This window comes from Engystomops pustulosus, chromosome 4 (genome assembly GCF_040894005.1).
Source record: "Engystomops pustulosus chromosome 4, aEngPut4.maternal, whole genome shotgun sequence".
In the NCBI taxonomy this organism is placed as follows: Eukaryota; Metazoa; Chordata; class Amphibia; order Anura; family Leptodactylidae; genus Engystomops; species Engystomops pustulosus.
In genome coordinates this window covers 211,724,350-211,746,797 of record NC_092414.1, presented here as the reverse complement: position 1 = coordinate 211,746,797, position 22,448 = coordinate 211,724,350, and the positions used below count along the sequence as shown (strand labels likewise).

Here is a 22,448-nt window from a genome sequence, read left to right as displayed (position 1 = left end):
GTTTTTATACTCAAGGGTACTCTCCTCACTCATTGCTCGTGATGGCCTTTTTTATAAATATATATGTTACTAGCTATAGCTCCCGGCATTGCTGGGGATAATAAGTAACTGCTCTCTGCTATAAAAAAAAAATAGAATGGGTTAACCAAAAATATTTTATATGTATCTCTCTCTCTCTGACTGTCTCTCTCTGACTGTCTCTCTCTCTGACTGTCTCTCTCTCTGACTGAGTGTCTCCAATTGTCACTGACCATCTCTGTCTTTGACCATCGCTAACCGTCCTTTTTTTTTTTTTTACTTTTTTTTCTCTGTCTTTAACCTTCTCTGCTCCCGACCATGATTGAATGTCTCTGACTGTATTTTATAGTTACTGTCTCTGACCATCTCTTTTAGTGACTGTCTCTGACACTCTCTTTCGAGTGTCTCTGTCTCTGAATATCACTTTGTGTATGGGGAGATTTATCAGAAGTGTCTGAGAGCAGACCTGTTCTAGTTGCCTATGGCGACCAATCAGAGCTTAACTTTCATTTTCCCACAGCTGTTTATAAAATTACAGCTGATCTCTGATTGGTTGCCACGGGCAACTGGAACAGTTTTACCTCATTTCTGATAAATGTTACCTCACACATAAGTGTCTTATACTCATTGCCTATAGTAACCAATCACAGCTCAGAGCTCATATTAATGACCTGTGGCAGAATAGCAACCAATCACGACTCAGCTCCCAACTGCCACAGCAGCAGCAGACAATAGCTCCTATATTTGGTGGTAAATAAGTGGATTTTGGAAAGCATGCAGTGAAATTTTCGGCTCAAAACCAAATTTATGACATTCTCTGAGTCACAGGCATCGGCTGTCCAAAATTTGGTGACTGTAAACACGACGGTGCAGATTCCTTTAGCGGATATGAATACATACATACATATATACTCAACTTTATATATATATTTACAATTGTCCTTTACTCTTTAAGATATTGATTCCCTAGTGTATTGCAGATGGCTCTACTGTATAAACAAATAGAAAACTACGACGGTGTTCAGATCTTAAAAATCAAGTAAGTATGGATTGTTACTATTTAAGTCACTTTCTTTTAATGCGAGTCACATGGAAGGATAATAAAGCTCTGAGCTTCTCTGTTTTCTCCAACCCCAGGAAAGGAAGTGTCGTAGTTGAACACTTGATATTGCTGCGAGTTTCCAAAGATAAATCCAATGAAGTTATTGATCAAGTGACTACAATATTGAATAACACAAACTGTACATCTGAAGATAAGAACGGTAATAATTATTTTACTCTGTATAAGGCATAGACTCTGATTCCTTCTAATTGTTCTTAAGAAGGTCCATTAGAACTTAAAGGGAACCTACCACCACAAATCTACCTATAAAGGTAGATTGGGTGGTAGGTGGATCAATGGGACGTGAGGATAGCCCTTTTAAGGGCTAATCCTCACGTCCCCACACTTTTTTGATAACTTTTATTAGACATATATTCAAATTTACTTATGCGGCTACTGGGGCGTGGAGTAGCCACATCTGAGGTTACACGAGGCGGCTACTCCACGCCCCGGTAGCCTCTTTTCCCCTCCTACTCACCCATCTTCGGTACGCAGCTACGCGGATCCTGCCGTCTGTGCATGCCCGCGCCTTTTTCGGAGCAGTGACCGCGCAGGCGCGTGCCTGCTCTTCTGCGCATGCGCAGACGGCAGGATCGCCGGACGAGGGCGCGCAGCTACGCGGAGCTGCGCGCCGAAGATGGGTGAGTAGGAGGGGAAAAGAGGCTACCGGGGCGTGGAGTAGCCGCCTCGTGTAACCTCAGATGCGGCTACTCCACGCCCCAGTAGCCGCATAAGTAAATTTGAATATATGTCTAATAAAAGTTATCAAAAAAGTGTGGGGACGTGAGGATTAGCCCTTAAAAGGGCTATCCTCACGTCCCATTGATCCACCTACCACCCAATCTACCTTTATAGGTAGATTTGTGGTGGTAGGTTCCCTTTAAAGGAAATCTACCATGTGCTTTTTTTCATTGTGAACCAATCATACCTTGAGAATGCTGTAAGTATACTGATGCGAAAACATTTCTTGTTTAATCCCTAAACTGAGTGGTTTTGCTGAAAAAACTATTATAAAAATAATGATAATGAGGCTCTGTCGCTCCTGTGGCTGCTCCGGCACTTCTTCTCTTACCTTAATAATCCACTGCTCCAGAGAACGCTGTTTTCACTGTGCTGTCCCTGACAGGCAGAAGTAATCAATCGCTGAACCATCCCCCAGCTGCTGTGTATGAGTTATCCTGCTCAGGTTGTTTAGTCCTGTCTGGACAGCTCAGGAAGCTCAGTGTAATGTGTTTATGCATGTCAGCCTGCATGCAACCCACCTTTCCCAAGGTCCTGAATTTTAATTGTTTTTTAAAACAAAACCACTCAGTTCAGGGATTAAATAAAATATGTTTCTACATCAGTGTAGATACAGCATTCTCCAGGTATGTTTGCTTCATAATGCATGAAAACAAATGGTAGGTTTCCTTTACTATAGAAGGATCATTATAGAACCTTGGCCTATTTTGATAAGATCCAACAAAATGAAAGATTTTTAATTGACAGATGAGGGTCATTGCTTATATTATATAAATATTAAACAATGGTTTTGTATCACAGCTATTTCTCGATTCAACATTATGGTTCAAAAAGAATTGTGATGTTTGGAGAAATCATCATTCTTTGCCCTCAGTTCATGGTGGACCACAGTTGGATTTTGTAGATTTATACACAGTAACCAATAAAAATACTCCAAGCTCTAACAAAGAAACCACTGCCCACACTCATGATTATCTAAGAGTCTGTGGAGCACATTTACCTACCTGGTCTAGAGGAGTTCCCAAAAGTGCATTGTCCAACGACAAGGCACTGTGCCACGATTCACTAAGATTGTGCGCCTGATTTCCTGCATTTGTCGCTTCCCTGCTCATGTCCGCCGGAGTTCACCATCTTCCTCCCGGTCTATGTAAGTGCATTGTCTTGCGACACAATTTTTAAGTTAAATCCCGACGCCCCCCCCCACCATTTGTGTCACGTGAAACCTGGCGCGATTGCACCAAAATTCGATCACGTGCAACACAATCACCTGCTAAATACCTGTCCCAGCAGCGCGATGCCCGAAAATGCCGGAAAACCCAACGGAATTGCTATCCGCAGACCCTTAGTAAATAAACCCCTGTGTGTCACCCTCCCACTGTATGTAAGCTGGTCACAGCTCACGCCATCATTAATAGACGTAACTGCTGGTTATTCCCATTTATACTGAATTGCACATAATTTATGAGCTCCTTTTTGGGCAATGGCTATAAAGCAGGATTATTGCTTATCTTACTTATAAAACGTCATTGTCTTAATATTAAAGGGGTTCATTAATCTTCAGCGATGAGATCTTGAGTCATTTTTTTCTTCCTTACACAGAGCAACTTTGCTTTAATGCAAATGCAACAATAGTTCGGGATATTACAGCTGAAGGTAAGACTATAACAAAGGGTAAAAACAGCTATAACCAGTGACCATTGATGGGCGGGGATCATAGAAAACCCATGCATAGTGTCTATAGAAAAATTCAACATAATCCATGTCCTGTTCTTCTCATTACTCCAGCAATGTGCTCAAATCACCCCGATATCCCAGAAGAAGTCCAACAACATTATACTACAGTCAACCTCTCCGGAAACGTCACATGTGTTTCTAAATGCAGTGTCTATAGCGACAAAGCTGTTAATTGCAACACAGGACAATGCTCTGTCACTCTGGAAGGACCTCACTGCTAGTAAGTGATCACCTCCGTAGGTTTTAGAGAAAGAGTAGCTGTAAAGTTTAGCTGGAGCCTTTGACAACAATTCCAATTATTCTTCCTAGCCTGAGATCCAGCCTGATGTGTCTATCAGCCCTGTCTGTAAAATCCTATCAGCTTCTTCTGAAGTGGGCGGCACTTACTGGTGGTGGCATCAGCTAAGGACAGTGAGGCCGTAGCACTGAGAGCACTCACATGAACTAGTGATGGGAATTACAGCTCTTCTTAGTGATCTGGCTCATTAGGCTCCACTCACTAATAAGAGCCGGCTCCAGAACAGCTCTCTATTACATTTATAACAGGGAGCCGCAGTCCATCCAGTACCCCCACACCACACCCCTTTTAATCCAATGGGGGAGTGGTGAGACCGTTATAGGCGGGGTTAAGTGAGCCATCGGCTCACTGAGGGGAGCCGGCTCCCGTCAATGGTGTAAAAAAAGCTGCCTGTCCATTCTTAAATGACACATCACTAACGAGAATTTCTGGTCAGCACTGCTATGTGCATACAACACACAGCCAGCATTGCTACATGCAGGCACAACACACAGCCAGCTCCACTACATGCATACAATACACAGCCAGCTCTAATACATGCATACAATTCACAGCCAGCTCTAATACATGCATACAATACACAGCCAGCTCTAATACATGCATACAATTCACAACCAGCTCTGCTACATGAAAGCAACACACATCTAGGTCTCTTACATGCATGCAACCAACACACAGCCAGCTCTACTAGATGTATGCAACCAACACACAGCCAGCACTGCTACTTGCATGCAACACACAGTCAGCTATACTATATGCATACAACATACGGCAAGCTCTGCTACATGCATAAAATGCACAGTCAGCTCTGCTACATGCATACAACATAAAGCCAGCTCTGCTACATGCTTACAGCACACAATCAGCACTGCTACATGTATACAGCACACCGGCAGCCCTGTTACATGCCTTGTCTTAGAGTACTGTGAAGAAACGTCCATCCAGAAGGCTGCATATGCTTGTGACCTCAATCACGGTCCTGGAGTTGTTTTCTTGCTGCTTGCAATAGTCAGGACTGATACTCACCTGCAGCTAACAGGCGACAGATTTGGGGCGTGCACCTCTGCTAGTGCCCCACCCATCAAGATCCACCTACCCTCCACTCATCTCCAGCATCCAGATACCGATTCCCATAGCAACCAATCCAATCAAAGGTAGAGAGAGCAGCCAGGGGGACAAGGTAAAACCCCTGCTAGCAGGCACACTGCTGCAATTAGCTAATGAGAGTAAATTATAGAATTTACCATAGAGTTAGGAAAAAGTTTTTATAATTCATAGTTGTACTTTAAATAAGAAGAATATTATCAGATAAGAATGCAAGTATTTCCTAAAATACCTTTTAATGGAGGAGTGAGTAGAGTGTTTGACGAAGAGACCTAAGTTCTCCTGAAATCTTCCTATTTGTATCATCTTATGGGGGTAATTCAAGAAGATGGGATGACCGTACCTCCATTGTTCACATGACTCCTCAGCTAATCTTTGGCCTAAACAGTCAAATATGTAAGTGTAAGATCAGGTGCTGATGAGATGAACAGACACAGAAATGGCAGTCATCATGACTTCCAGTAAGAAGTGGACTGGGGACCATGGGGAATGGACCCTATAGCATTGGAAAGGGAGGTCCTTTAGTAAACAAATCTGTTCAGTGTACAATTTAGAAAAATATCCCTTTAAGGTATTAACCACTGAAGGTTCTTAGTTGTTAAAGGACACCGGTAAAACTGAGGGTAGAGCAGTTCTACTAAGCAGTTCCTGAGTCTTACTAAGCAGTTCTCGGGACTTCTTTTATTATAACTACACCGCAATTGCGGTAATATAAAGTTATAAAGTCACCGGAGAGCCTCCGAGCACCCAGTGTTATAATTTATTCACTGCCCCGTTATGATAAATGGGGTCATCAGCTGCTCTAAGCTCTGTGAATGGGTGGGACCAGGCGGGACTTGTATCGTAATGGGGGAGTGAATACCCATTTTTTATATTTTGATAGATCAGGATTTTTGGGATGCGGTGATATCTAACATGTTTATGATTTGATTTATTTTTATATCACTTTTAGGGAAAAAGGGGGGTGGTTTGAATTTATAGTTTTTTTTTTTTTAATTTCATTTTTTTACTGTATTTGCTGACCCCCTAGGGTTAAAGTAGCCTAGTGGTTCTGCACATAGACTAAAAAAATAAAGCAGCTGTAACGCAGTATATGGTGGATTTACTGATGATCTGTTACAATGTGCCATTGTTAATCTATTTTTTTTTTTTAAACTTAGCTTCTATTTAGCTTCCAATGCCAAACAAATGTGCATAATTATTTCAGGAACAAAGCAGACCAACTTTTTAGGATATGTTGGTGATCTAAGGATACCGCATGGATGCAGAATTGTACACCGGTTACTCTTCCATGCTGGTATCCCTTGCAACAGAATCAGTTTTAGATTTATCTTCTGAAAGCCTCGATTTGGATAAAATAATCTTTTCAAATTATGCAAATGAGCCTCAGGGCCTCCTGTCTCCATCACAGAAGCTCCTCCTGGCAGCATTGTCTGCTAATTATGACCTCACCTCCTCACTGCAGAGGCGTGCATAAGTAGCAGGCAGCCGAGCCACAAAGGGCTTCTGTGATCTACTAGAGCCCCTGAGGCTCAGTTGCATAATTTTAAAAGATGATTTTTTTTTTCTAAAATGAGGCTATTAGAAGATAAAGGAAGAATGTATTCTGTTTCAGGGGAAACACACCTTGTGGAAGTGTGCTTGCAGTAAATTACTGCTTCCATGTGTTACATTTCCTTTAAGAAGTCTTCCTGAAATCTCATTAAGTCTTCATACATATTTTTCCTTCCAGCTGTAAGACTACATCAGACTACTGGTACACAGGAGACCATTGCCAGACGGCCATCAGTAAGCCTGGAGTATACGGGGGAGTGGCTGTCGGCCTATTCGTGCTTCTTGTTGTGTTTATTATTATGACCATAATCTTATACAGACGAAGACATGTATCTGATAAAGAAAAGTGAGTATTGCTATGCCTTAAAAATACTAAGTTTATTAAAAAAAAAACGCTATCAAAAGACTATTTTGTATGTTTTCCATATGCTTTTGCAAAGAAAAAACAAAAAATTAAATTTGGTTATTTGTAGTCACATTTGGCCTATTATTAGCGGTATTCTGGAGGACATTTATTCCCACTGTCAATCACTGTGTGTGGGTGGGGTAATCAGAACTCTCACTGTCAATCACTGTATGTGGGCAGGGTAATCTGGACTCTCATTGTCAATCAGTGTGTGTGGGCAGGGTAATCATGACTTTCTCTATGAGTCACTGTATGTGGGCAGAGTATTAAGGACTTTCACTGCTAATCACTGTGTGTGGGCGAAGTAATTAGGACTCTCACTGTCAATTACTGTGTGTGTGTGTGTGTGTGGGGGGGGTAATCAGGATTCTCATTGTCAATCACTGTTTGTGGGCGGAGTAACCAGGACTCTCACTGTCAGTCAATATGTGTTTGGGCGGGGTAAAAAGGACTCTCACTATCAATCACAGCATGTGGGTGGAGTAATAAGTGCTCTCACTGTCAATCACAGTGTGTGGACGGAGTAATAAGGGCTCTCACTGTCAATCACAGCATATGGGCAGGGGAATCAGGACTCTCCCTGTCAATCCCTGTGTGTGGATGGGGTAATAATGACTGTCAATCACTGTGTTTGGGCAGTATAATTATGACTCTCACTGTCAATCACAGTGAGTTGGCGGGGTAATCTTGACTCTCACTGTCAATCCAGCATGTGGGCAGGGTAATCAGGACTGTCACTGTCAATCACTGTATGTGGGCGGGGTATTCAGGACTCTCACTATCAATCACTGTGTGTGGGAGGAGTAATCAGGACTCTCACTGTCAATCACAACATGTGGGCAGGGTAATCAGGACTCTCACTGCCAATTACAGTGTGTGGGCAGGGTAATCAGGACTCTCACTGTCAATCACAGTGTGTGGGTGGGTTAATCATGAATCCCAATGTAAATAATTTTGTGTGGGTGGGGTAATCAGGACTCTCGCTGCCAATTACAGTGTGTGGGAGGGGTAATCTGGAGTCTCACTGTCAATTACTGTGTGTGAGTGGGATAATCAGGACTCTCACTGTCAATCACTTTGTGTGGGTGTGGTATTCGGGACTCTAACTGCCAATCACTGTGTGTAGGTGGAGTAATCAGGACTCTCACTGTCAATCACTGTGTGTGGGTGGGGTAATCAGTCTGTATGATCTCTAATAATGATGATGGTAGAAATATACAGAAATACTCCAAGCTGCAATATGTTATATGGACTTTTTATTTGACATGGGGTGTTTTGCTTTCTTCATAGTTTAATACAAGGCAAAGGAAAACAGTGGTTTGATGATGGATGGGAGGAAGACAACTATGATGGTGGAATTATACACAATAAAGGCAGTGTCACTGGTAAGTAGGCCTCAGGCCTGCCTAATATTAGGGTATCAAGTTACTTGTAAGTGAATCAGTTTTATAAGCGCTACTCCAGGATCACATTATGAAATGCTTGACCGTTGCAGTGCATTGTAGTCAGCTTGGTGGTTATCATAACACCCATAACACCATCATTGTAATCCTTTCCATGCAAAGCCAGACAGGGCAGGTAATTACTATTTTGGCAGCGAACTTATTTCTCACTGTAACATCAGGAGGAGCTTTAAACCCAGCCAATATGGCGCCATCATTTTCCCTAGGAATGGTGCTCCCCATGACATCACAAGAAGTGACAAGATCACTGCCAAAATGACAATTACTTACCTGGGTGGAATGCACCAATTGTGTGTGTTTCAAGTGGGTAAGCGGAACCATTTTAAGGGTAACATCAGGGATTTGGGTCCAGGCTTGGATGAACCAGCTGGACTGGAATATTGATGGGTCTGCTCACTGCTCATTACTTACCCGGTCCTGTCACGATCCCACGGCGCGTTGTCCGACGTGGATTCGGGTTCTGCCGGGATTCACTAAGGTCATGCGCCCGATATCCAGCAGGTGTCGCTGCTGCGCGGAGGTCCGCCGGAGTTCACCTGCTTCTTCCCGGTGCATGTAAGTGCTTGATCTTGCAACACATTTAGTTTTTTAAATTCCGCAATTTTTCCGAATCCATCGGGTTGTCTGGTGGCCACGCCCCCCGATTTCTGTCGCGTGAAAGCCGACACGATTGTCCTGGAATCCGATCGCGTGTGCCAAAATCCCGGCGGAATTCAGTGCAAAACAGAAAAATTTGGAATTTCGGAAACCCGACAAAACTGCGCTAGCGGAGCCCTTAGTAAATGAGCCCCAATGAGGCATATTTATCATACGCTGGCGCTCGTGTGCCAGCGTATGATATCCCCGCAGCTGTATATTCGCAGCGGGATACATCAAGAGGCTTCCTCGGTGTAGCCGGCAACTTTTCACATATGAAAAGTCGCCGGCAGCAAAGAGTGCACAGGCGCGGGGACAGTAACGTCCCGCGCCGGCCCACTCCCCCTTCATGCCCCTTCACGTCCCACTGGCGTGAAGGTTGCGGATCGGGGCAATAAGCTAGCATTTGCGATTATTTCCGGGCCTCTGCGCCACACCAATGTCTCTAAAAGGTAAAGAGCTTGACAATTATACAAAGGGGTTGTCAGAAATACCGTATATACTCGAGTATAAGCCGACCCGAGTATAAGCCGAAACCCCTAATTTCAACACAAAAAACTGGGAAAACCTATTGACTCGAGTATAAGCCGAGGGTGGGAAATGCGTTGGTTACAGCCTCCCAGTATATAGTCTGCCAGCCCCTGTAGCATACAGCCTGCCCAGCCCCTGTAGTAGGAAAAAAAATAACACTGTACTCATCTTTCCGACGTCCTCCATAGGTCCTCTTCTGTCACAGACTGTCCCAGACAGAAGAGGACATACAGGTGATGTCAGAAAGGTGAGTCTTGACTTTATTTTTTTAGTTGACTCGAGTATAACCCGAGTTAGAGTTTTTGAGCACAAATTTTGTGTTGAAAAACTAGGCTTATAATCGAGTATATAAGGTAAATAAGGTGGCCCGGGGTGACCTTGTCCTGCACTCCCAGTTGTCCTGCTCTCTCGTGATTCTTGGTTGTAGATGGTTTAACTCAAGCAGCCCATTACATACTACTAGGGGGCAAACACATCTTTAAAGATTTTATAGAAGATTGACTAACTAGTTTTTCTACTTGATTTAGAATCAATCTATGACCTGACGACAGTTAACACCAATATCAAGGTAAGTTATTTAAGAAAACTTGTCGAGAAATAAATGAAACTAAGGGCTCATTCACACTGGCATTTTTCTCAGTGGTTTTCACTGAAGTCTTACCTAAGAGCATGTTTATTTTATGGATGTTTTTTTTACATTTCAATTGTTTTCAACCTTTCTAATGTCCGTGAAAATTTTTTTAGAATTTGTCCTATTTTTTTTCATGCTTTCTGATCAAAAACAAGTCTATGGTCCGCATTTATTGAAGCCCCTGTGTCAGTTTTTTGTTTCACTTTGCACGTTCTTTTACAAAGTGTCTGCAACTTATTTTTGTCGCGCATGCACCCAAAAATTTTGCACTTAAATGGGCGTTCCGGTGCAAAGTCAGACTGTGCACCACATTTATGATGCAGCGTACAAAAGAATTTTGTAGCACGCCCCATGTTAAAGGCACACAAAAAAAAATAGTTGGTGCACTCTGTCAGAGTGGTGCAGGGGGCGCCAGATTCATGAAGAACAGGCAACACAATTCATGAATCTCTGGACATTACACAGGACCAGATTCAGACTTATTATTATAAAATGATTTTTACTTTTTTTTTAAACATTTTTTACACATTCCATATTTGGGTTTGAACAAGCGTTCATCGGATCGCTTGTTCAAGCCTTTACAATGCAATACACTTGTATTGCAGTGTATAGTGTAAGTAACTGAGCATGCCGCGCATGCTCAGTTACTTACAGCCGAGTGCTGCCAGGAAGACAGAAACCGACGGGGACAGAAGTCGGAAGCCTCAGGGCTCTCGCTGTACCCCAGGGCAGCGGCACGAGGGATCAGATCCCCCGGTAAGCACACACCGGGGGGGGTCCGATCCAAGGTGGATACACTTACATGCCACGGTCATGCTTGACTGCGGAATCTAAGGGGTTAAACACCCAGGATTGGAGTTTTTCCGATCCCACTTGTTAGTGCTGGGTCTATGCTGTGATAACACAGCCTGACACCGGCACCAGCGAGACCCGGTGTCCCGAAATCTCCTTCTGATGCGCCACCGTACAAAGGTGTCGCGTCAGAAGAAGTACCCTAAATGAATACAGAATGTAGAATACAGATAGGGTGCTCATTAAGGGGTTAATGGAGGGGGAAATAATTAGCAGAAGATGGATCTAGAAGGGGCTTCTTTAATGTAACCTGGAGCTCCTTAGGCTCATTTGCAAATTATGAAAATATTTGCATAGTAATAAAAACGTTTTTTCAAAAACTAAGCAATTAGAGGCAAAAAGAAGAACTGCTCCTCTTTCAGGAGGCACAGGCCATCATGTACTGGTGCTTCGTTGAAAAGCCCTGCATCCATGTGATAGATTTCCTTGAAGTTCTAGTAATTATATAGAAGCCACTATGCAGGATATTAACATATGGGAGGGAAGATGACAGAAATGAATACCCCAGCAAGTAAAAGGCTAAGAAGCCATCTTTAATCTTGGTCTGAAAGCCGCCATATTGGATAAAGAACAAGTTTTTCCATGGGTAATGCGGTCATGAGACATATCAAAGAAGACCGAAATTATCTCAGAAAACAATTGCCGCAATTATATTTGCAATATTTCTTATGTCTCAAAAGTTAGAATAATTCTATAATGTTATGGAACATATATTTTGGTACAGATTTTTGAGTTTACAACTCTATGATTGACATGTCATTACTCGTCTCGGTGTGGGAGGTGGTACCTTAAGGAGACGACTGTTAGATGTTACAGAAAGTCACTCAAGTTGGTCTTCTCCTGAAGAAACATTGATTGGAATGATTCAATGTGTAACGCTTGAGGAGGCAATTTTCACATTATTGGTTTACAAATGTCCATGGATTCCTAACAATCCCTCCAAATGTAACTTTTTTTTGTTTTGTTTCAGATAAATCTTCCAAGACCTAAGATTGTGTGAGACAAATAACTATTGGCATTAAACATTTGAACATTTGAAATCTTTTTGTCCTGCTATTTGCACTAACTCAACTATTACAAAACTTTATTAAAGTCTGAGCCAAAAATAACCAGAAGATCCATTACCGGTCTGGGTTCCTTCATGCCAAACAGGGTGAATGGACTGGATGTTCTGTTGTCCTTCAAGGATAGAAGTTCTCGTCTTAGGTCAGCTATGTACCGGGCTGCAGCTTTGTTACAGTAAATTATTTCCGGTATTTAAAAAATATCTACCATTTGTTTTCATGTATTGTGAACCAAACATACCTTGAGAATGCTGTAGCTACACTGATGCAGAAACAGATCTTGTTTAATCCCTGATCCGAGTGGTTTTGCTCAAAAAGCATTTATAAAATTCAAGACCCTGGGAAAGCTGGGTGCAGACTGCCTGCCATACATTAACACGTTACACGGAGCTTCCTGAACTGTCCAGACAGGACTAATCAACCTAAGCTGGATGATTCATACACAGCAGCTGAGGGGAGGGGCAGTGTTTGATTACTACTGCCTGTGAGGGACAACACAGTGATGACATCATTCTCTGGAGCAGTGCATTATTCGTGTAAAAGGAGAAGTGCCAGGGCAGCCACAGGAGCGACAGAGTCTCAGTATCATAATTTTATAATAGTTTTTTCATTAAAACAAATTACCATTTCTTGCTTCTTGATAAGATTTAACTTTAAACCCTTAGTACAGAATCATTGTGAAAATGCAGCAACCGTTTCTCTATAAGGACTGTCGTCCCCATCTCTGATGCACGCAACAATGACTGTATTGTCAGAGAATTTCTGAATAAAACAATCCCTATCATCAAGTATATAACGAAAATAAAAATGGGGCCAGTACTGTTCCTTGCTTACAGCTACATCCGATAATATAGCATCCAACCGGACTAAAAACGCCAAACAGCAGTACCAGATGCGTCCGGGTGTGACTATGCTCTATGCAATTGTCACATATTATTGATATAATGTATAATGGTTGGTCTCTAGTAGTTCATGTTAACCCTTTTACATCTATCTCAAAACAAGGGAGAATGAATTGGTCATGGATAACAATAAAACTCCTTAAAAAAATATATATTAAAAATTAGTTTGAAGCACTTTTATCTTTATACTTGTCTCTATGATGTAATAGTAATATGTAATAATGTAACTTATTAACTTTACTGTACAATGTGATTTATGTCTTTGTATTTTTTCGCTCACCCGATCACTGTGACTGCGTTCCAATAATATTTATGTTTCAGTCTCATTTTCTGACCAGGAGTCTTCCCCAATTCTGAGCTTATTGCTGCTTTACCAACTTTTAAGAAAGAGCTTTGTAAATGGACTACAACATTATTCAAAGACAATGATGGGGCTCAAACCCGCCCCCTCTCTACTGTTAACACCTATGATTGTTGCTGGACCCATTAGAATGGCTAAACCCTTCTTGCTTGTGCTGGTGGTGGATGGCGTTGCCATTTTGGGAGGGATCTTCACTCTCCAAGGATGTCATTGGGAGTAACGATCCTCCCCCAAAATGGTGGCATGCAGCACTCCTGGCATGTTGGTTCTGGCAAAGTTGCCTGTATTATTTAAAGTAAATCTACCACCAGGATAAAGAATTGTAAACCAACTAGACTTACAAGACTTACAAGCTGGTGGGTGCCCCCTCTGAGATCCACTTTTAGTTTCGCTTCTTATAGCCTAATTTTGACAGCAGCCAAAAGTGCTTTAAAAATTATGCAAATTAACCTGGAGGGCTTTGGGTTTGATAGCTGTCAATTGAGCTGTCAATTTAAACACACACCTATGTTATGATAAATGCGTCCCAATGCCCCAGTAAGACTTAAAAATACCCCAGGGTTTTGCCTGTTGAAAACTTTGGAATTTACAGAAATAAAATTAAAAATACAGTCTAAATGATCAGTCTCTGACCATTGGTTTGTTTGTGACCTGACCTTTGCCTGTCGGTGACTTTTCTCTACCTCATCTCCTGGTGCATTGCTGTCACTAGTACAAGACTATTCCAAGAGGTAACAGCCTTGTGACCCTGCTTAAGTCATGTCTAGACACAATAGGGGGCATTCATGTTTATGGCGCATGAATCGTGCGTTAATTAACACAGGGATGTTATATTGTGGCGTAAGGGGTTAATGAATTGGCACGCAACCGAAAACATTCAGAACTGTCTCCCCATTCATGAAGGTAAAAAAGCCTTTAGCTCATTTTTTGGGCACCAAATATTGAACCAAAAAAAGTGCTGGGAAGCTAGAAACACATGAAAAGTGCCGAGTTTACCAAGCAGCAACCTAAAATAAAAACAGATGTGATTGTTGGAAAATGAGCAATATTGTGCCACCAAAACCTCATACATAAGGGGAAAGTGAATAATAAATCCCCCCCCCCCCAAATAATAAATCCCCCAACAATGTCTCTTACAGCAATATGTTGGGGGACGCAGGTTGGAGAGCATTGCTCACCTTAAGGGTACATTCACATGAACTTAATGGGAACCGATATGTGGCTGCACCAATTGCAACCGCATTTTGGTCCCAATTGACATCTAAGGCCCCTTCTACACTTGCGACATGCTGAGTTCCGTTCCTGTTTGCAGTGTTCGGGCCGTGCCATCCGGGCAGCATGCGTTGCGAGTGTGGTGCGAGTTCTTCGCATCACACTCGCAAGTGAAGAAGGGGCCTAAGGCACCTGGTCATGGTGGGGTGAGCACATGTGACGATGCATGAAGAAATCTGGGACGTAGAACGCCGGCTCTGCTCTATGGTGAGGGGAGAGATTAGCAGGTAGACACACTGCCATGTCCCCAAAGAAATTGTAGTCTAGTTCACAATGGTTACGCAACAAAGAGTAAATGAGAGACGTTATCCGAAGATATAGTCATGGATTATATTCATATGAAGATACAGTGTACAAATTGAAAAGATTTACACACAATTTAGTTATATATTATATTCAACCAAATGCTAAAACTTTGGTCCTCATCTGACAGTAACAGAGGAACATCAACATTTTAAATGATCACCGGGTCAAAATAAAATTGACTTTCTATAGTCATAAAAAGTGATTCCAAAGGATATTTATAAGGGGTAATATTACAAGGGCCAACCTAATTGTTTCCATTATTTACTGCTACATCCATTGGTCAATTATATCAATCATTGCAATACATTGTAGACAAGTAGTATACATGGAGGCTCATAACTAACCAGAAATGGGTGGAGCCTGAACCCTAAATAACAAGCAAAAACATAACTGTTACAATTATTAATAGTGGTCTAGGGAGGCGAGTAGATTCCGAAGTAGATTTTGTAGTTGGTAAGTCTTTGGATTCTGTTGTAACTAACGTAGTAGATCCTGTAGTAAGGAAGACTGTGGATTCTATAGTAGATGAGGTAGTAGATCCTGTAGAAAGGAAGACGGTGGATTTTGTAGTAGTTAAGGTAGTAGGCTCTGTAGTACGGAGGTCGGTGGATTGTACAGTAGGTGAGGTAGAAGACTCTGTAGTACGGAGGTCGGTGGATTGTATAGTAAGTGAGGTAGAAGACTCTGTAGTACGGAGGTCGGTGGATTGTACAGTAGGTGAGGTAGAAGACTCTGTAGTACGGAGGTCGGTGGATTGTACAGTAGGTGAGGTAGAAGACTCTGTAGTACGGAGGTCGGTGGATTGTACAGTAGGTGAGGTCGGAGACTTTGTATTATGGAAGTCGGTGGATTCTATAGTAGGTGAGGTAGAAGACTCTGTAGTATGGAGGTCGGTGGATTCTATAGTAGATGAGGTAGAAGACTTTGTAGTACGGAGGTCAATGGATTCTATAGTAGATGAGGTAGAAGACTTTGTAGTACGGAGGTCAATGGATTCTATAGTAGGTGAGGTAGGAGACTCTGTAGTATGGAGGTCGATGGATTTTGCAGTAGATTCTAATGTGGTACTTTTTGACGACCATTCAGTGTCAGTTTCTTGAGTGGTTGTACTTCTCCAGAACATTTCAGATGTATATGGATCAACCTGTGTTGTAACTGCAAATAGAAGATAAAATAACAGATTTTTTTAAAATAAAAGTTCATGTTAAAATGAATTGTTAAAGGCATTTTCCACTAGTTTGAGAAAAATCTAATGGGTGTCCGAGGTAGGTATAAAAAAAAACATACACTGCTCTGGGTTGCTTCTGCTACCCATTCACTGACATGAAAGGGAACCCGTCACCCCACTAACCCACCAAGCCCACAAACAGTACCATCTTCTGTAATATGTGTATCCCAGGAAGGTCCTTTTAATGTATTTTTAGGTTGCAGCATTAATGAAAAATCATCTTTCATTCTTAAGTAGGATGCAGTCAGGGAGTCCCGCCTCCTGAAGCCAGGTAACCCCGCCTCCTGCTTTGCCCACTTCATGCACCTGGCATCCCAGCACTGCCTCCTAATTGTAATGTAATTTTCCAGCTATCTGGAGATCTAGAAGGCAGAAGAGTCAGTGGCCACGTAACCTACCTAGACCTGTTAGTGCCCTCATGGGCCCTGTGTTGAAATTTTCTTCTAAATTACTGAGACCCACCAAGGCTTCTGAATCTGGAAGCTGTAGGAGAGTTATCTAACTAATCTTTTTTCTTAAAGGAAATCTACCATTTGTTTTTATGCATTGTGAACAAAACATACCTTGAGAATGCTGTCTCTACACTTATGAAGAACTATATCTTCTTTAGTCCCTGAACCAAGTGGTTTTGCTGAAAATAACAATAATAACAAGACCTAGGTAAAGCTGGGTGCCTACATAAACACATTACAAATGGAGCGTCCAGAACTGTCCAGACAGGCCTAATCAACCTGAGCTGGATGTCTCATACACAGCAGCTGTGAGATGGTGCAGCGATTGATTTCTTCAGTCTGTCAGGGGGACAACACAGTGATGACGTATTCTCAGCTTATGCTGGGCAGGACAAGGAGCAGTGCATAATTAAGGTGAGGAGAAGCGCTGGAGCTACCACAGAGCAACAGAGCCTCATTATCCTAATTTTATAATTGTTTTTTCAGCAAAACCTCTCAGTTGAGGGATTAAACAAGATATGTTTCTGCATCAGTGAAGCTACAGCATTCACAATGTTTTTGGTTTCTATTTGGTTCATAATGTATAAAAACAAATGGTAAATTTCCTTTAAGCCTGTTATTTATAAAATCTATTCACAACATTATTAACCTATAAATAACATTAATTTAATCTAAATTTATCATTTCAATTATTATTATAAATAATATATAAATTAATTTATAAATTTATAGATATTTAATATATTTTTTTAATGTTATTTATTTATATATCTGTTATTTGTAACGTTATTTGGGTGCTATGAATATTTACTTGAAAATGTTAATGTTGGAGCATGAAGAATCTCATTAAAGTTATCAGTAAAGGAAGGAATTCTCGTGAACTCAGCCTTGGGATTAGTGTCCTAGCGGCGATTAGTATATACCCTGATCAGTGAGGGAGGCAGCAGCAATAGTAGTAGCGCAGCCGAGTCATTGTAGATGCGAAGACATGTCACAATGTGGATAAGGTCAACCACCTGTACCCAGAAAGGTTGTAGCTTTGGGCATTGCCACTATTAATTACTAGGGGGCCTCCTGTTATATCCAGCGACTGGGGTGCGGCACGGCAGAACCTGGTGTGAAATTGCGCTTTAACCTGCTTCAGTTCCTGGCAGTGATGCCAAGTTTCAGCCCACTCCCCCACGGAGCACAACCAGCGGAAGCCTGAGCGCATGCAGTGCCAGCCAAACTTGTTCCCTACTACCATCTGTGTTTGACAAAGGCCTATGTTTGGCCGAAACGTCACTAATTTAAATATGATCGCTTACTTGTAAATAACCTATTCACTTGGCATTATATATTCCAAGGAGTGCTAAGATTATTCTTTTATTTTTTAAGTATTTGGGGTGGGAACCCTAATCCTACCTAGCACCCACAAATTTCGAGGTGCAACCACACATATCTATTAATTTAAACCCTTACCGACGCATGCCATAGTAGTACGGTGCGCGTTTGGTACCAGTGCATGGAGAGGGCTCACGGGCTGAACCCTCTCCATAGTCAGAAAGTTTTTGCTGCATTGTTTCTCCCTGTGAAGTCATCAGGGAATGGCAATCTGTTGCTATGACAGCCTCGGGTCTTCCGAAGACCCGAGGCTATCTCGTTTCAACCCTTTCATTACAATGTGCTGATAGAACATTGTAATGAATGAGGAGGAAAATCCCCATATATTGCCATACTATAGCATAGCAGTATATGATAGGATCAATCAGACAACCAAGGGTTAAAGTACCTTAGGGACTAAAAAAAAGTTAAAAAAAAAAAGATTTTAATTAAAAAAAAAAAATTCAAATCACCCCCCTTTCCCTAGAACGGATTTAAATCTAAATAAACAGTAAAAATAACTGTGTTTAACCCCATAACGGAAAATTGTGCCCATAGTCAAAAATGGCACTTTTTGCCATTTTAAAAAAAATTTAAAATTCAATAAAAAGTGATTAAAAGGTTGTACAATCCTAAAAATGGCAGCATTGAAAACACCATTAAAAAGTCGCAAAAAATGACACCACCCACAGCTCCGTACAACAAAGTATAAAAAAAGTTATTAGCGCCAAGTGACGGCAAAATAAAAAAAAAATAAAAAATTGTACAGGAGGTTTTAATTTTTGTAAATGTATGAAAACATTATAAAACCTATACAAATTTGGTATCCCATCGATCAGACCGACCCAAAGAATAAAGTAGACATGTCATTTGGAGCACACAGTGAAAGCCGTGAAATCCAAGCCCACAAGAAAACAGCGCAAATGTGTTATTTCACCATTTTCACTGTATTCAGAATTTTTTTCCTGCTTCCCAGTACATGACATGGAATAATAAATACCATCACTATGAAGTGCAATTTATTACGCAGAAAACAAGCCATTACAGAGCTCTTTCTGTGGAAAAATTTAAAAGGTTTTTGAAGGTGGGGAGTGAAAATGGAAGTGAAAAAAACTAAAAAGGGCCTGGTCGTTAAGGGGTTAAAGAGCTGGTGCCTAGTAGCTATTGTGACACCACTAAATTGTTACATGTGATCCTACAGCTTTGTCTGCTGAGGATATATATTTAATCCTGATATTTAAATTTTTATAAGCCCTTCATGAGATCCAGACAATAGAAAGTTTTCAACAAAATTCTGGCTGGAGCCACCAACTAGGAAAAGTTTTTCCAAGACGCAGCTAAAATGTTTCCAACTAATCCAATAACTTTTAAACCAGACCCCAAATATTCTTTACTTTTCCTTCAGTCTTTTTTGTATACAGTAGATTAATTATTCCTATATTTTCTCACACCTGAACAATGTGAAATAAAATAATCTTACCTGACCCTCTAGAAGGTAGAAGAAGAAGGATGGACATGGAGGACCACAGCAGAGCCCCCATCTTGCAGGACACAGAATGAGACTTCTGATGCAAATAGGAAACGTTCTTTGTTGTGAGATTCAGTAAGTAAGTAAGAAGTAACACTTACTGCAGGGACAGGGACGTTACTGGAGGTCTGGACTACTGCTTTCTGTAGTGCAAAGGTTTATGGTGTGAATATTTGTGTAGAAACAATGGAAGCAGGAGCTGTCCTTGTAATTCCAGTATAAGACGGGTCTGTATGTATTATGGGGACATTGAACTACATTGATAAAGCAAAAAAAGTTCACTTTAAAAGTCAACTATGGTTTATAACTGCAGATTCAGAGCAGTAGTGGATTATAATATAGGCGGGTCTGGTGGTAGCCCGGGGCCCAAGCCTTCTAGAGGGCCCATGGCCACCCAAACCACCCAACAAATTTTATACTGAGAAGGAACTTCACCCAAGAAATCCTTGCGCATCTGTTCCCATGTGCACAAGAGCCATTTCAGGATCTTTAAAGAACCTCCAGAGGTCCTGAAACCGCAGAAAGCAGCATCCTCCAACCCCAAGAAGCTGATTCTAGTACCAGATGTAGGAAGTGATTCCAGACTTGTAGTGGCTATAATATTCATACAGCCCAGGGTTCATGACAGTCTAGAGCAGCACAGAGGCTCCGTGGTTAGCGTTACAGCCTGGGTTAAAATCGTCATCGAGGTCAACATCTGCAAAGAGTTTGTATGTTCTCTCCATGTTTACGTCGGTTTTCTTGGGGTTCTTCGGTTTATTCCAACACCTATTTCATGCAACATAAATTGGGGGGCGTGGCCGTCTGACAACCCAAAGGATTCGGAAAAACAGCGGAATTTAAAAAATAATTTGTGTCACAAGATCAGCACTCACATACGTCGGGACGAAAAAGGAGAACTCCACCTCGGCGCAGCAGCGACACCTAATGGATATCAGGTGCACGGACCTTAGTGAATCCTGGCAGACCCGAATCCTCGCCGGAGAACGCGGGTGAAAACCAATGGATCCTAGAGGTAAGTCTTCTTCTGGACTACATTGTTACCATTTCTGGTTGGAGAAAATTGGTCAATAAAGATTCTAAGAGGGAATGTCCAGTCCCTAATGCTTCCACGTCACAAGGGCCATTGGTGATGACATCATGAAAGTATAAAACAGAGCTCAATACACTATTCAAGTGACTGAACTAAGTCACAGGATAAATGCTAAAGAGAATTCATGAGAAAAATCCCAATTAATCGAGTCACAAACACTTAGTCTCAGGTAAGAAATTTTAACAACTATGACACGATCCTCATAAAATCATTACAAGTCTATGGTAAAACTTACTTTATGTAAAGTATTTTCCAAACAAAACGTCAGAAGAGTCTAAGAATATCCTAAATGTACAAGGGTCAGAACTAGAGATGAGCGAACATGCTCGTCCGAGCTTGATGCTCGTTCGAGCATTAGCGTACTCGAAACTGCTCGTTGCTCGGACGAATACTTCGCCCGCTCGAGAAAATGGCAGCTCCCGCCGTTTTGCTTTTTGGCGGCCAGAAACAGAGCCAATCACAAGCCAGGAGACTCTGCACTCCACCCAGCATGACGTGGTACCCTTACACGTCGATAGCAGTGGTTGGCTGGCCAGATCAGGTGACCCTGGGATAGACTAGCCGCTGCCCGCGCTGCTCGGATCATTCTGTGTCTGGATGCCGCTAGGGAGAGAGCTGCTGCTGGTCAGGGAAAGCGTTAGGGTGTTCTATTAGCTTACTGTTAGGCAGGAGTGATTCTCCAAGAACCCAACAGCCCTTCTTAGGGCTACAATAACGTTCTACTTTTTTTTTTTTTATTTGCATCTAGTACCATTTTGTGAGGAATTAGCAGGGGGACTTGCTACCGCTGTGTTTTGCGCTTAGTGACACACATATCCATTGCAAAGACCGAAGTGGGAAAATTTAGTAGGGGTTGGATTTCAATTAGGCACAGTCTGCCATTTTTCCTTTTTTATTTTACGTTTATTTTGTTTAATAACTCAGCGTCATCTCATCTGGCATAGTAGTGTGCTTTCATACTTGGCTAGAAAATAGCCAAAGGAGAATCCAAACGGCTTACGCCTACAGTAGCGTTATATATTTGATTTCTGGTTGATCTGCTGGTGGCTGTACTTGCTGCAGTGCATCTACTAGCCAATTGTGAGCAATTTGTAGTGAGACTTGCGACCGCTGTGTTTTGCGCTTAGTGACGCACATATCCATTGCAAAGACCGAAGTGGGAAAATTTAGTAGGGGTTGGATTTCAATTAGGCACAGTCTGCCATTTGTCCTTTTTTATTTTACGTTTATTTTGTTTAATAACTCAGCGTCATCTCATCTGGCATAGTAGTGTGCTTTCATACTTGGCTAGAAAATAGCCAAAGGAGAATCCAAACGGCTTACGCCTACAGTAGCGTTATATATTTGATTTCTGGTTGATCTGCTGGTGGCTGTACTTGCTGCAGTGCATCTACTAGCCAATTGTGAGCAATTTGTAGTGAGACTTGCGACCGCTGTGTTTTGCGCTTAGTGACGCACATATCCATTGCAAAGACCGAAGTGGGAAAATTTAGTAGGGGTTGGATTTCAATTAGGCACAGTCTGCCATTTGTCCTTTTTTATTTTACGTTTATTTTGTTTAATAACTCAGTGTCATCTCATCTGGCATAGTAGTGTGCTTTCATACTTGGCTAGAAAATAGCCATAGCAATAGGATAGCATCGTTTGGTTTTAAAAACTCAAAAACACAAAAAAAAAAAAAAAACACAAAAAAAAGTTAAAAAAAAATTAAAGCTATAACTCTCATTTTAAAAATGTTTAACCCGAGGGCTAGGGGTAGAGGACGAGGGCGGGGACGTGGGCGTCCAACTACTGCAGGGGTCAGAGGCCG

The 22,448-nt window shown here is 41.7% G+C and overlaps 1 protein-coding gene across 1 annotated transcript; it reads left to right on the top strand.

Annotated features, from left to right (window-relative positions):
- The first annotated feature begins 717 nt into the window (after positions 1-717).
- On the top strand, positions 718-12,103 carry LOC140125773 (mucin-17-like). Its single transcript, XM_072144643.1, has 9 exons — positions 718-768; positions 999-1,057; positions 1,156-1,280; positions 3,461-3,514; positions 3,647-3,815; positions 6,730-6,897; positions 8,248-8,342; positions 10,115-10,155; positions 12,041-12,103. The coding sequence occupies exons 2-9, from the start codon at positions 999-1,001 to the stop codon at positions 12,068-12,070; spliced, it is 741 nt and encodes a 246-aa protein (XP_072000744.1). The 5' UTR covers positions 718-768; the 3' UTR covers positions 12,071-12,103.
- The last annotated feature ends 10,345 nt before the right edge of the window (positions 12,104-22,448 follow it).

What these genes read in the sequence shown, in the direction of transcription:
- LOC140125773 (XM_072144643.1), top strand. Translation starts at nt 999, where the DNA reads ATGGCTCTACTGTATAAACAAATAGAAAACTACGACGGTGTTCAGATC. An exon ending in GTTCAGATCTTAAAAATCAA is followed by an intron (nt 1,058 to 1,155) that starts GTAAGTATGGAT and finishes CTCCAACCCCAG; the next exon opens with GAAAGGAAGTGTCGTAGTTG. An exon ending in CAATAAAGGCAGTGTCACTG is followed by an intron (nt 8,343 to 10,114) that starts GTAAGTAGGCCT and finishes TACTTGATTTAG; the next exon opens with AATCAATCTATGACCTGACG.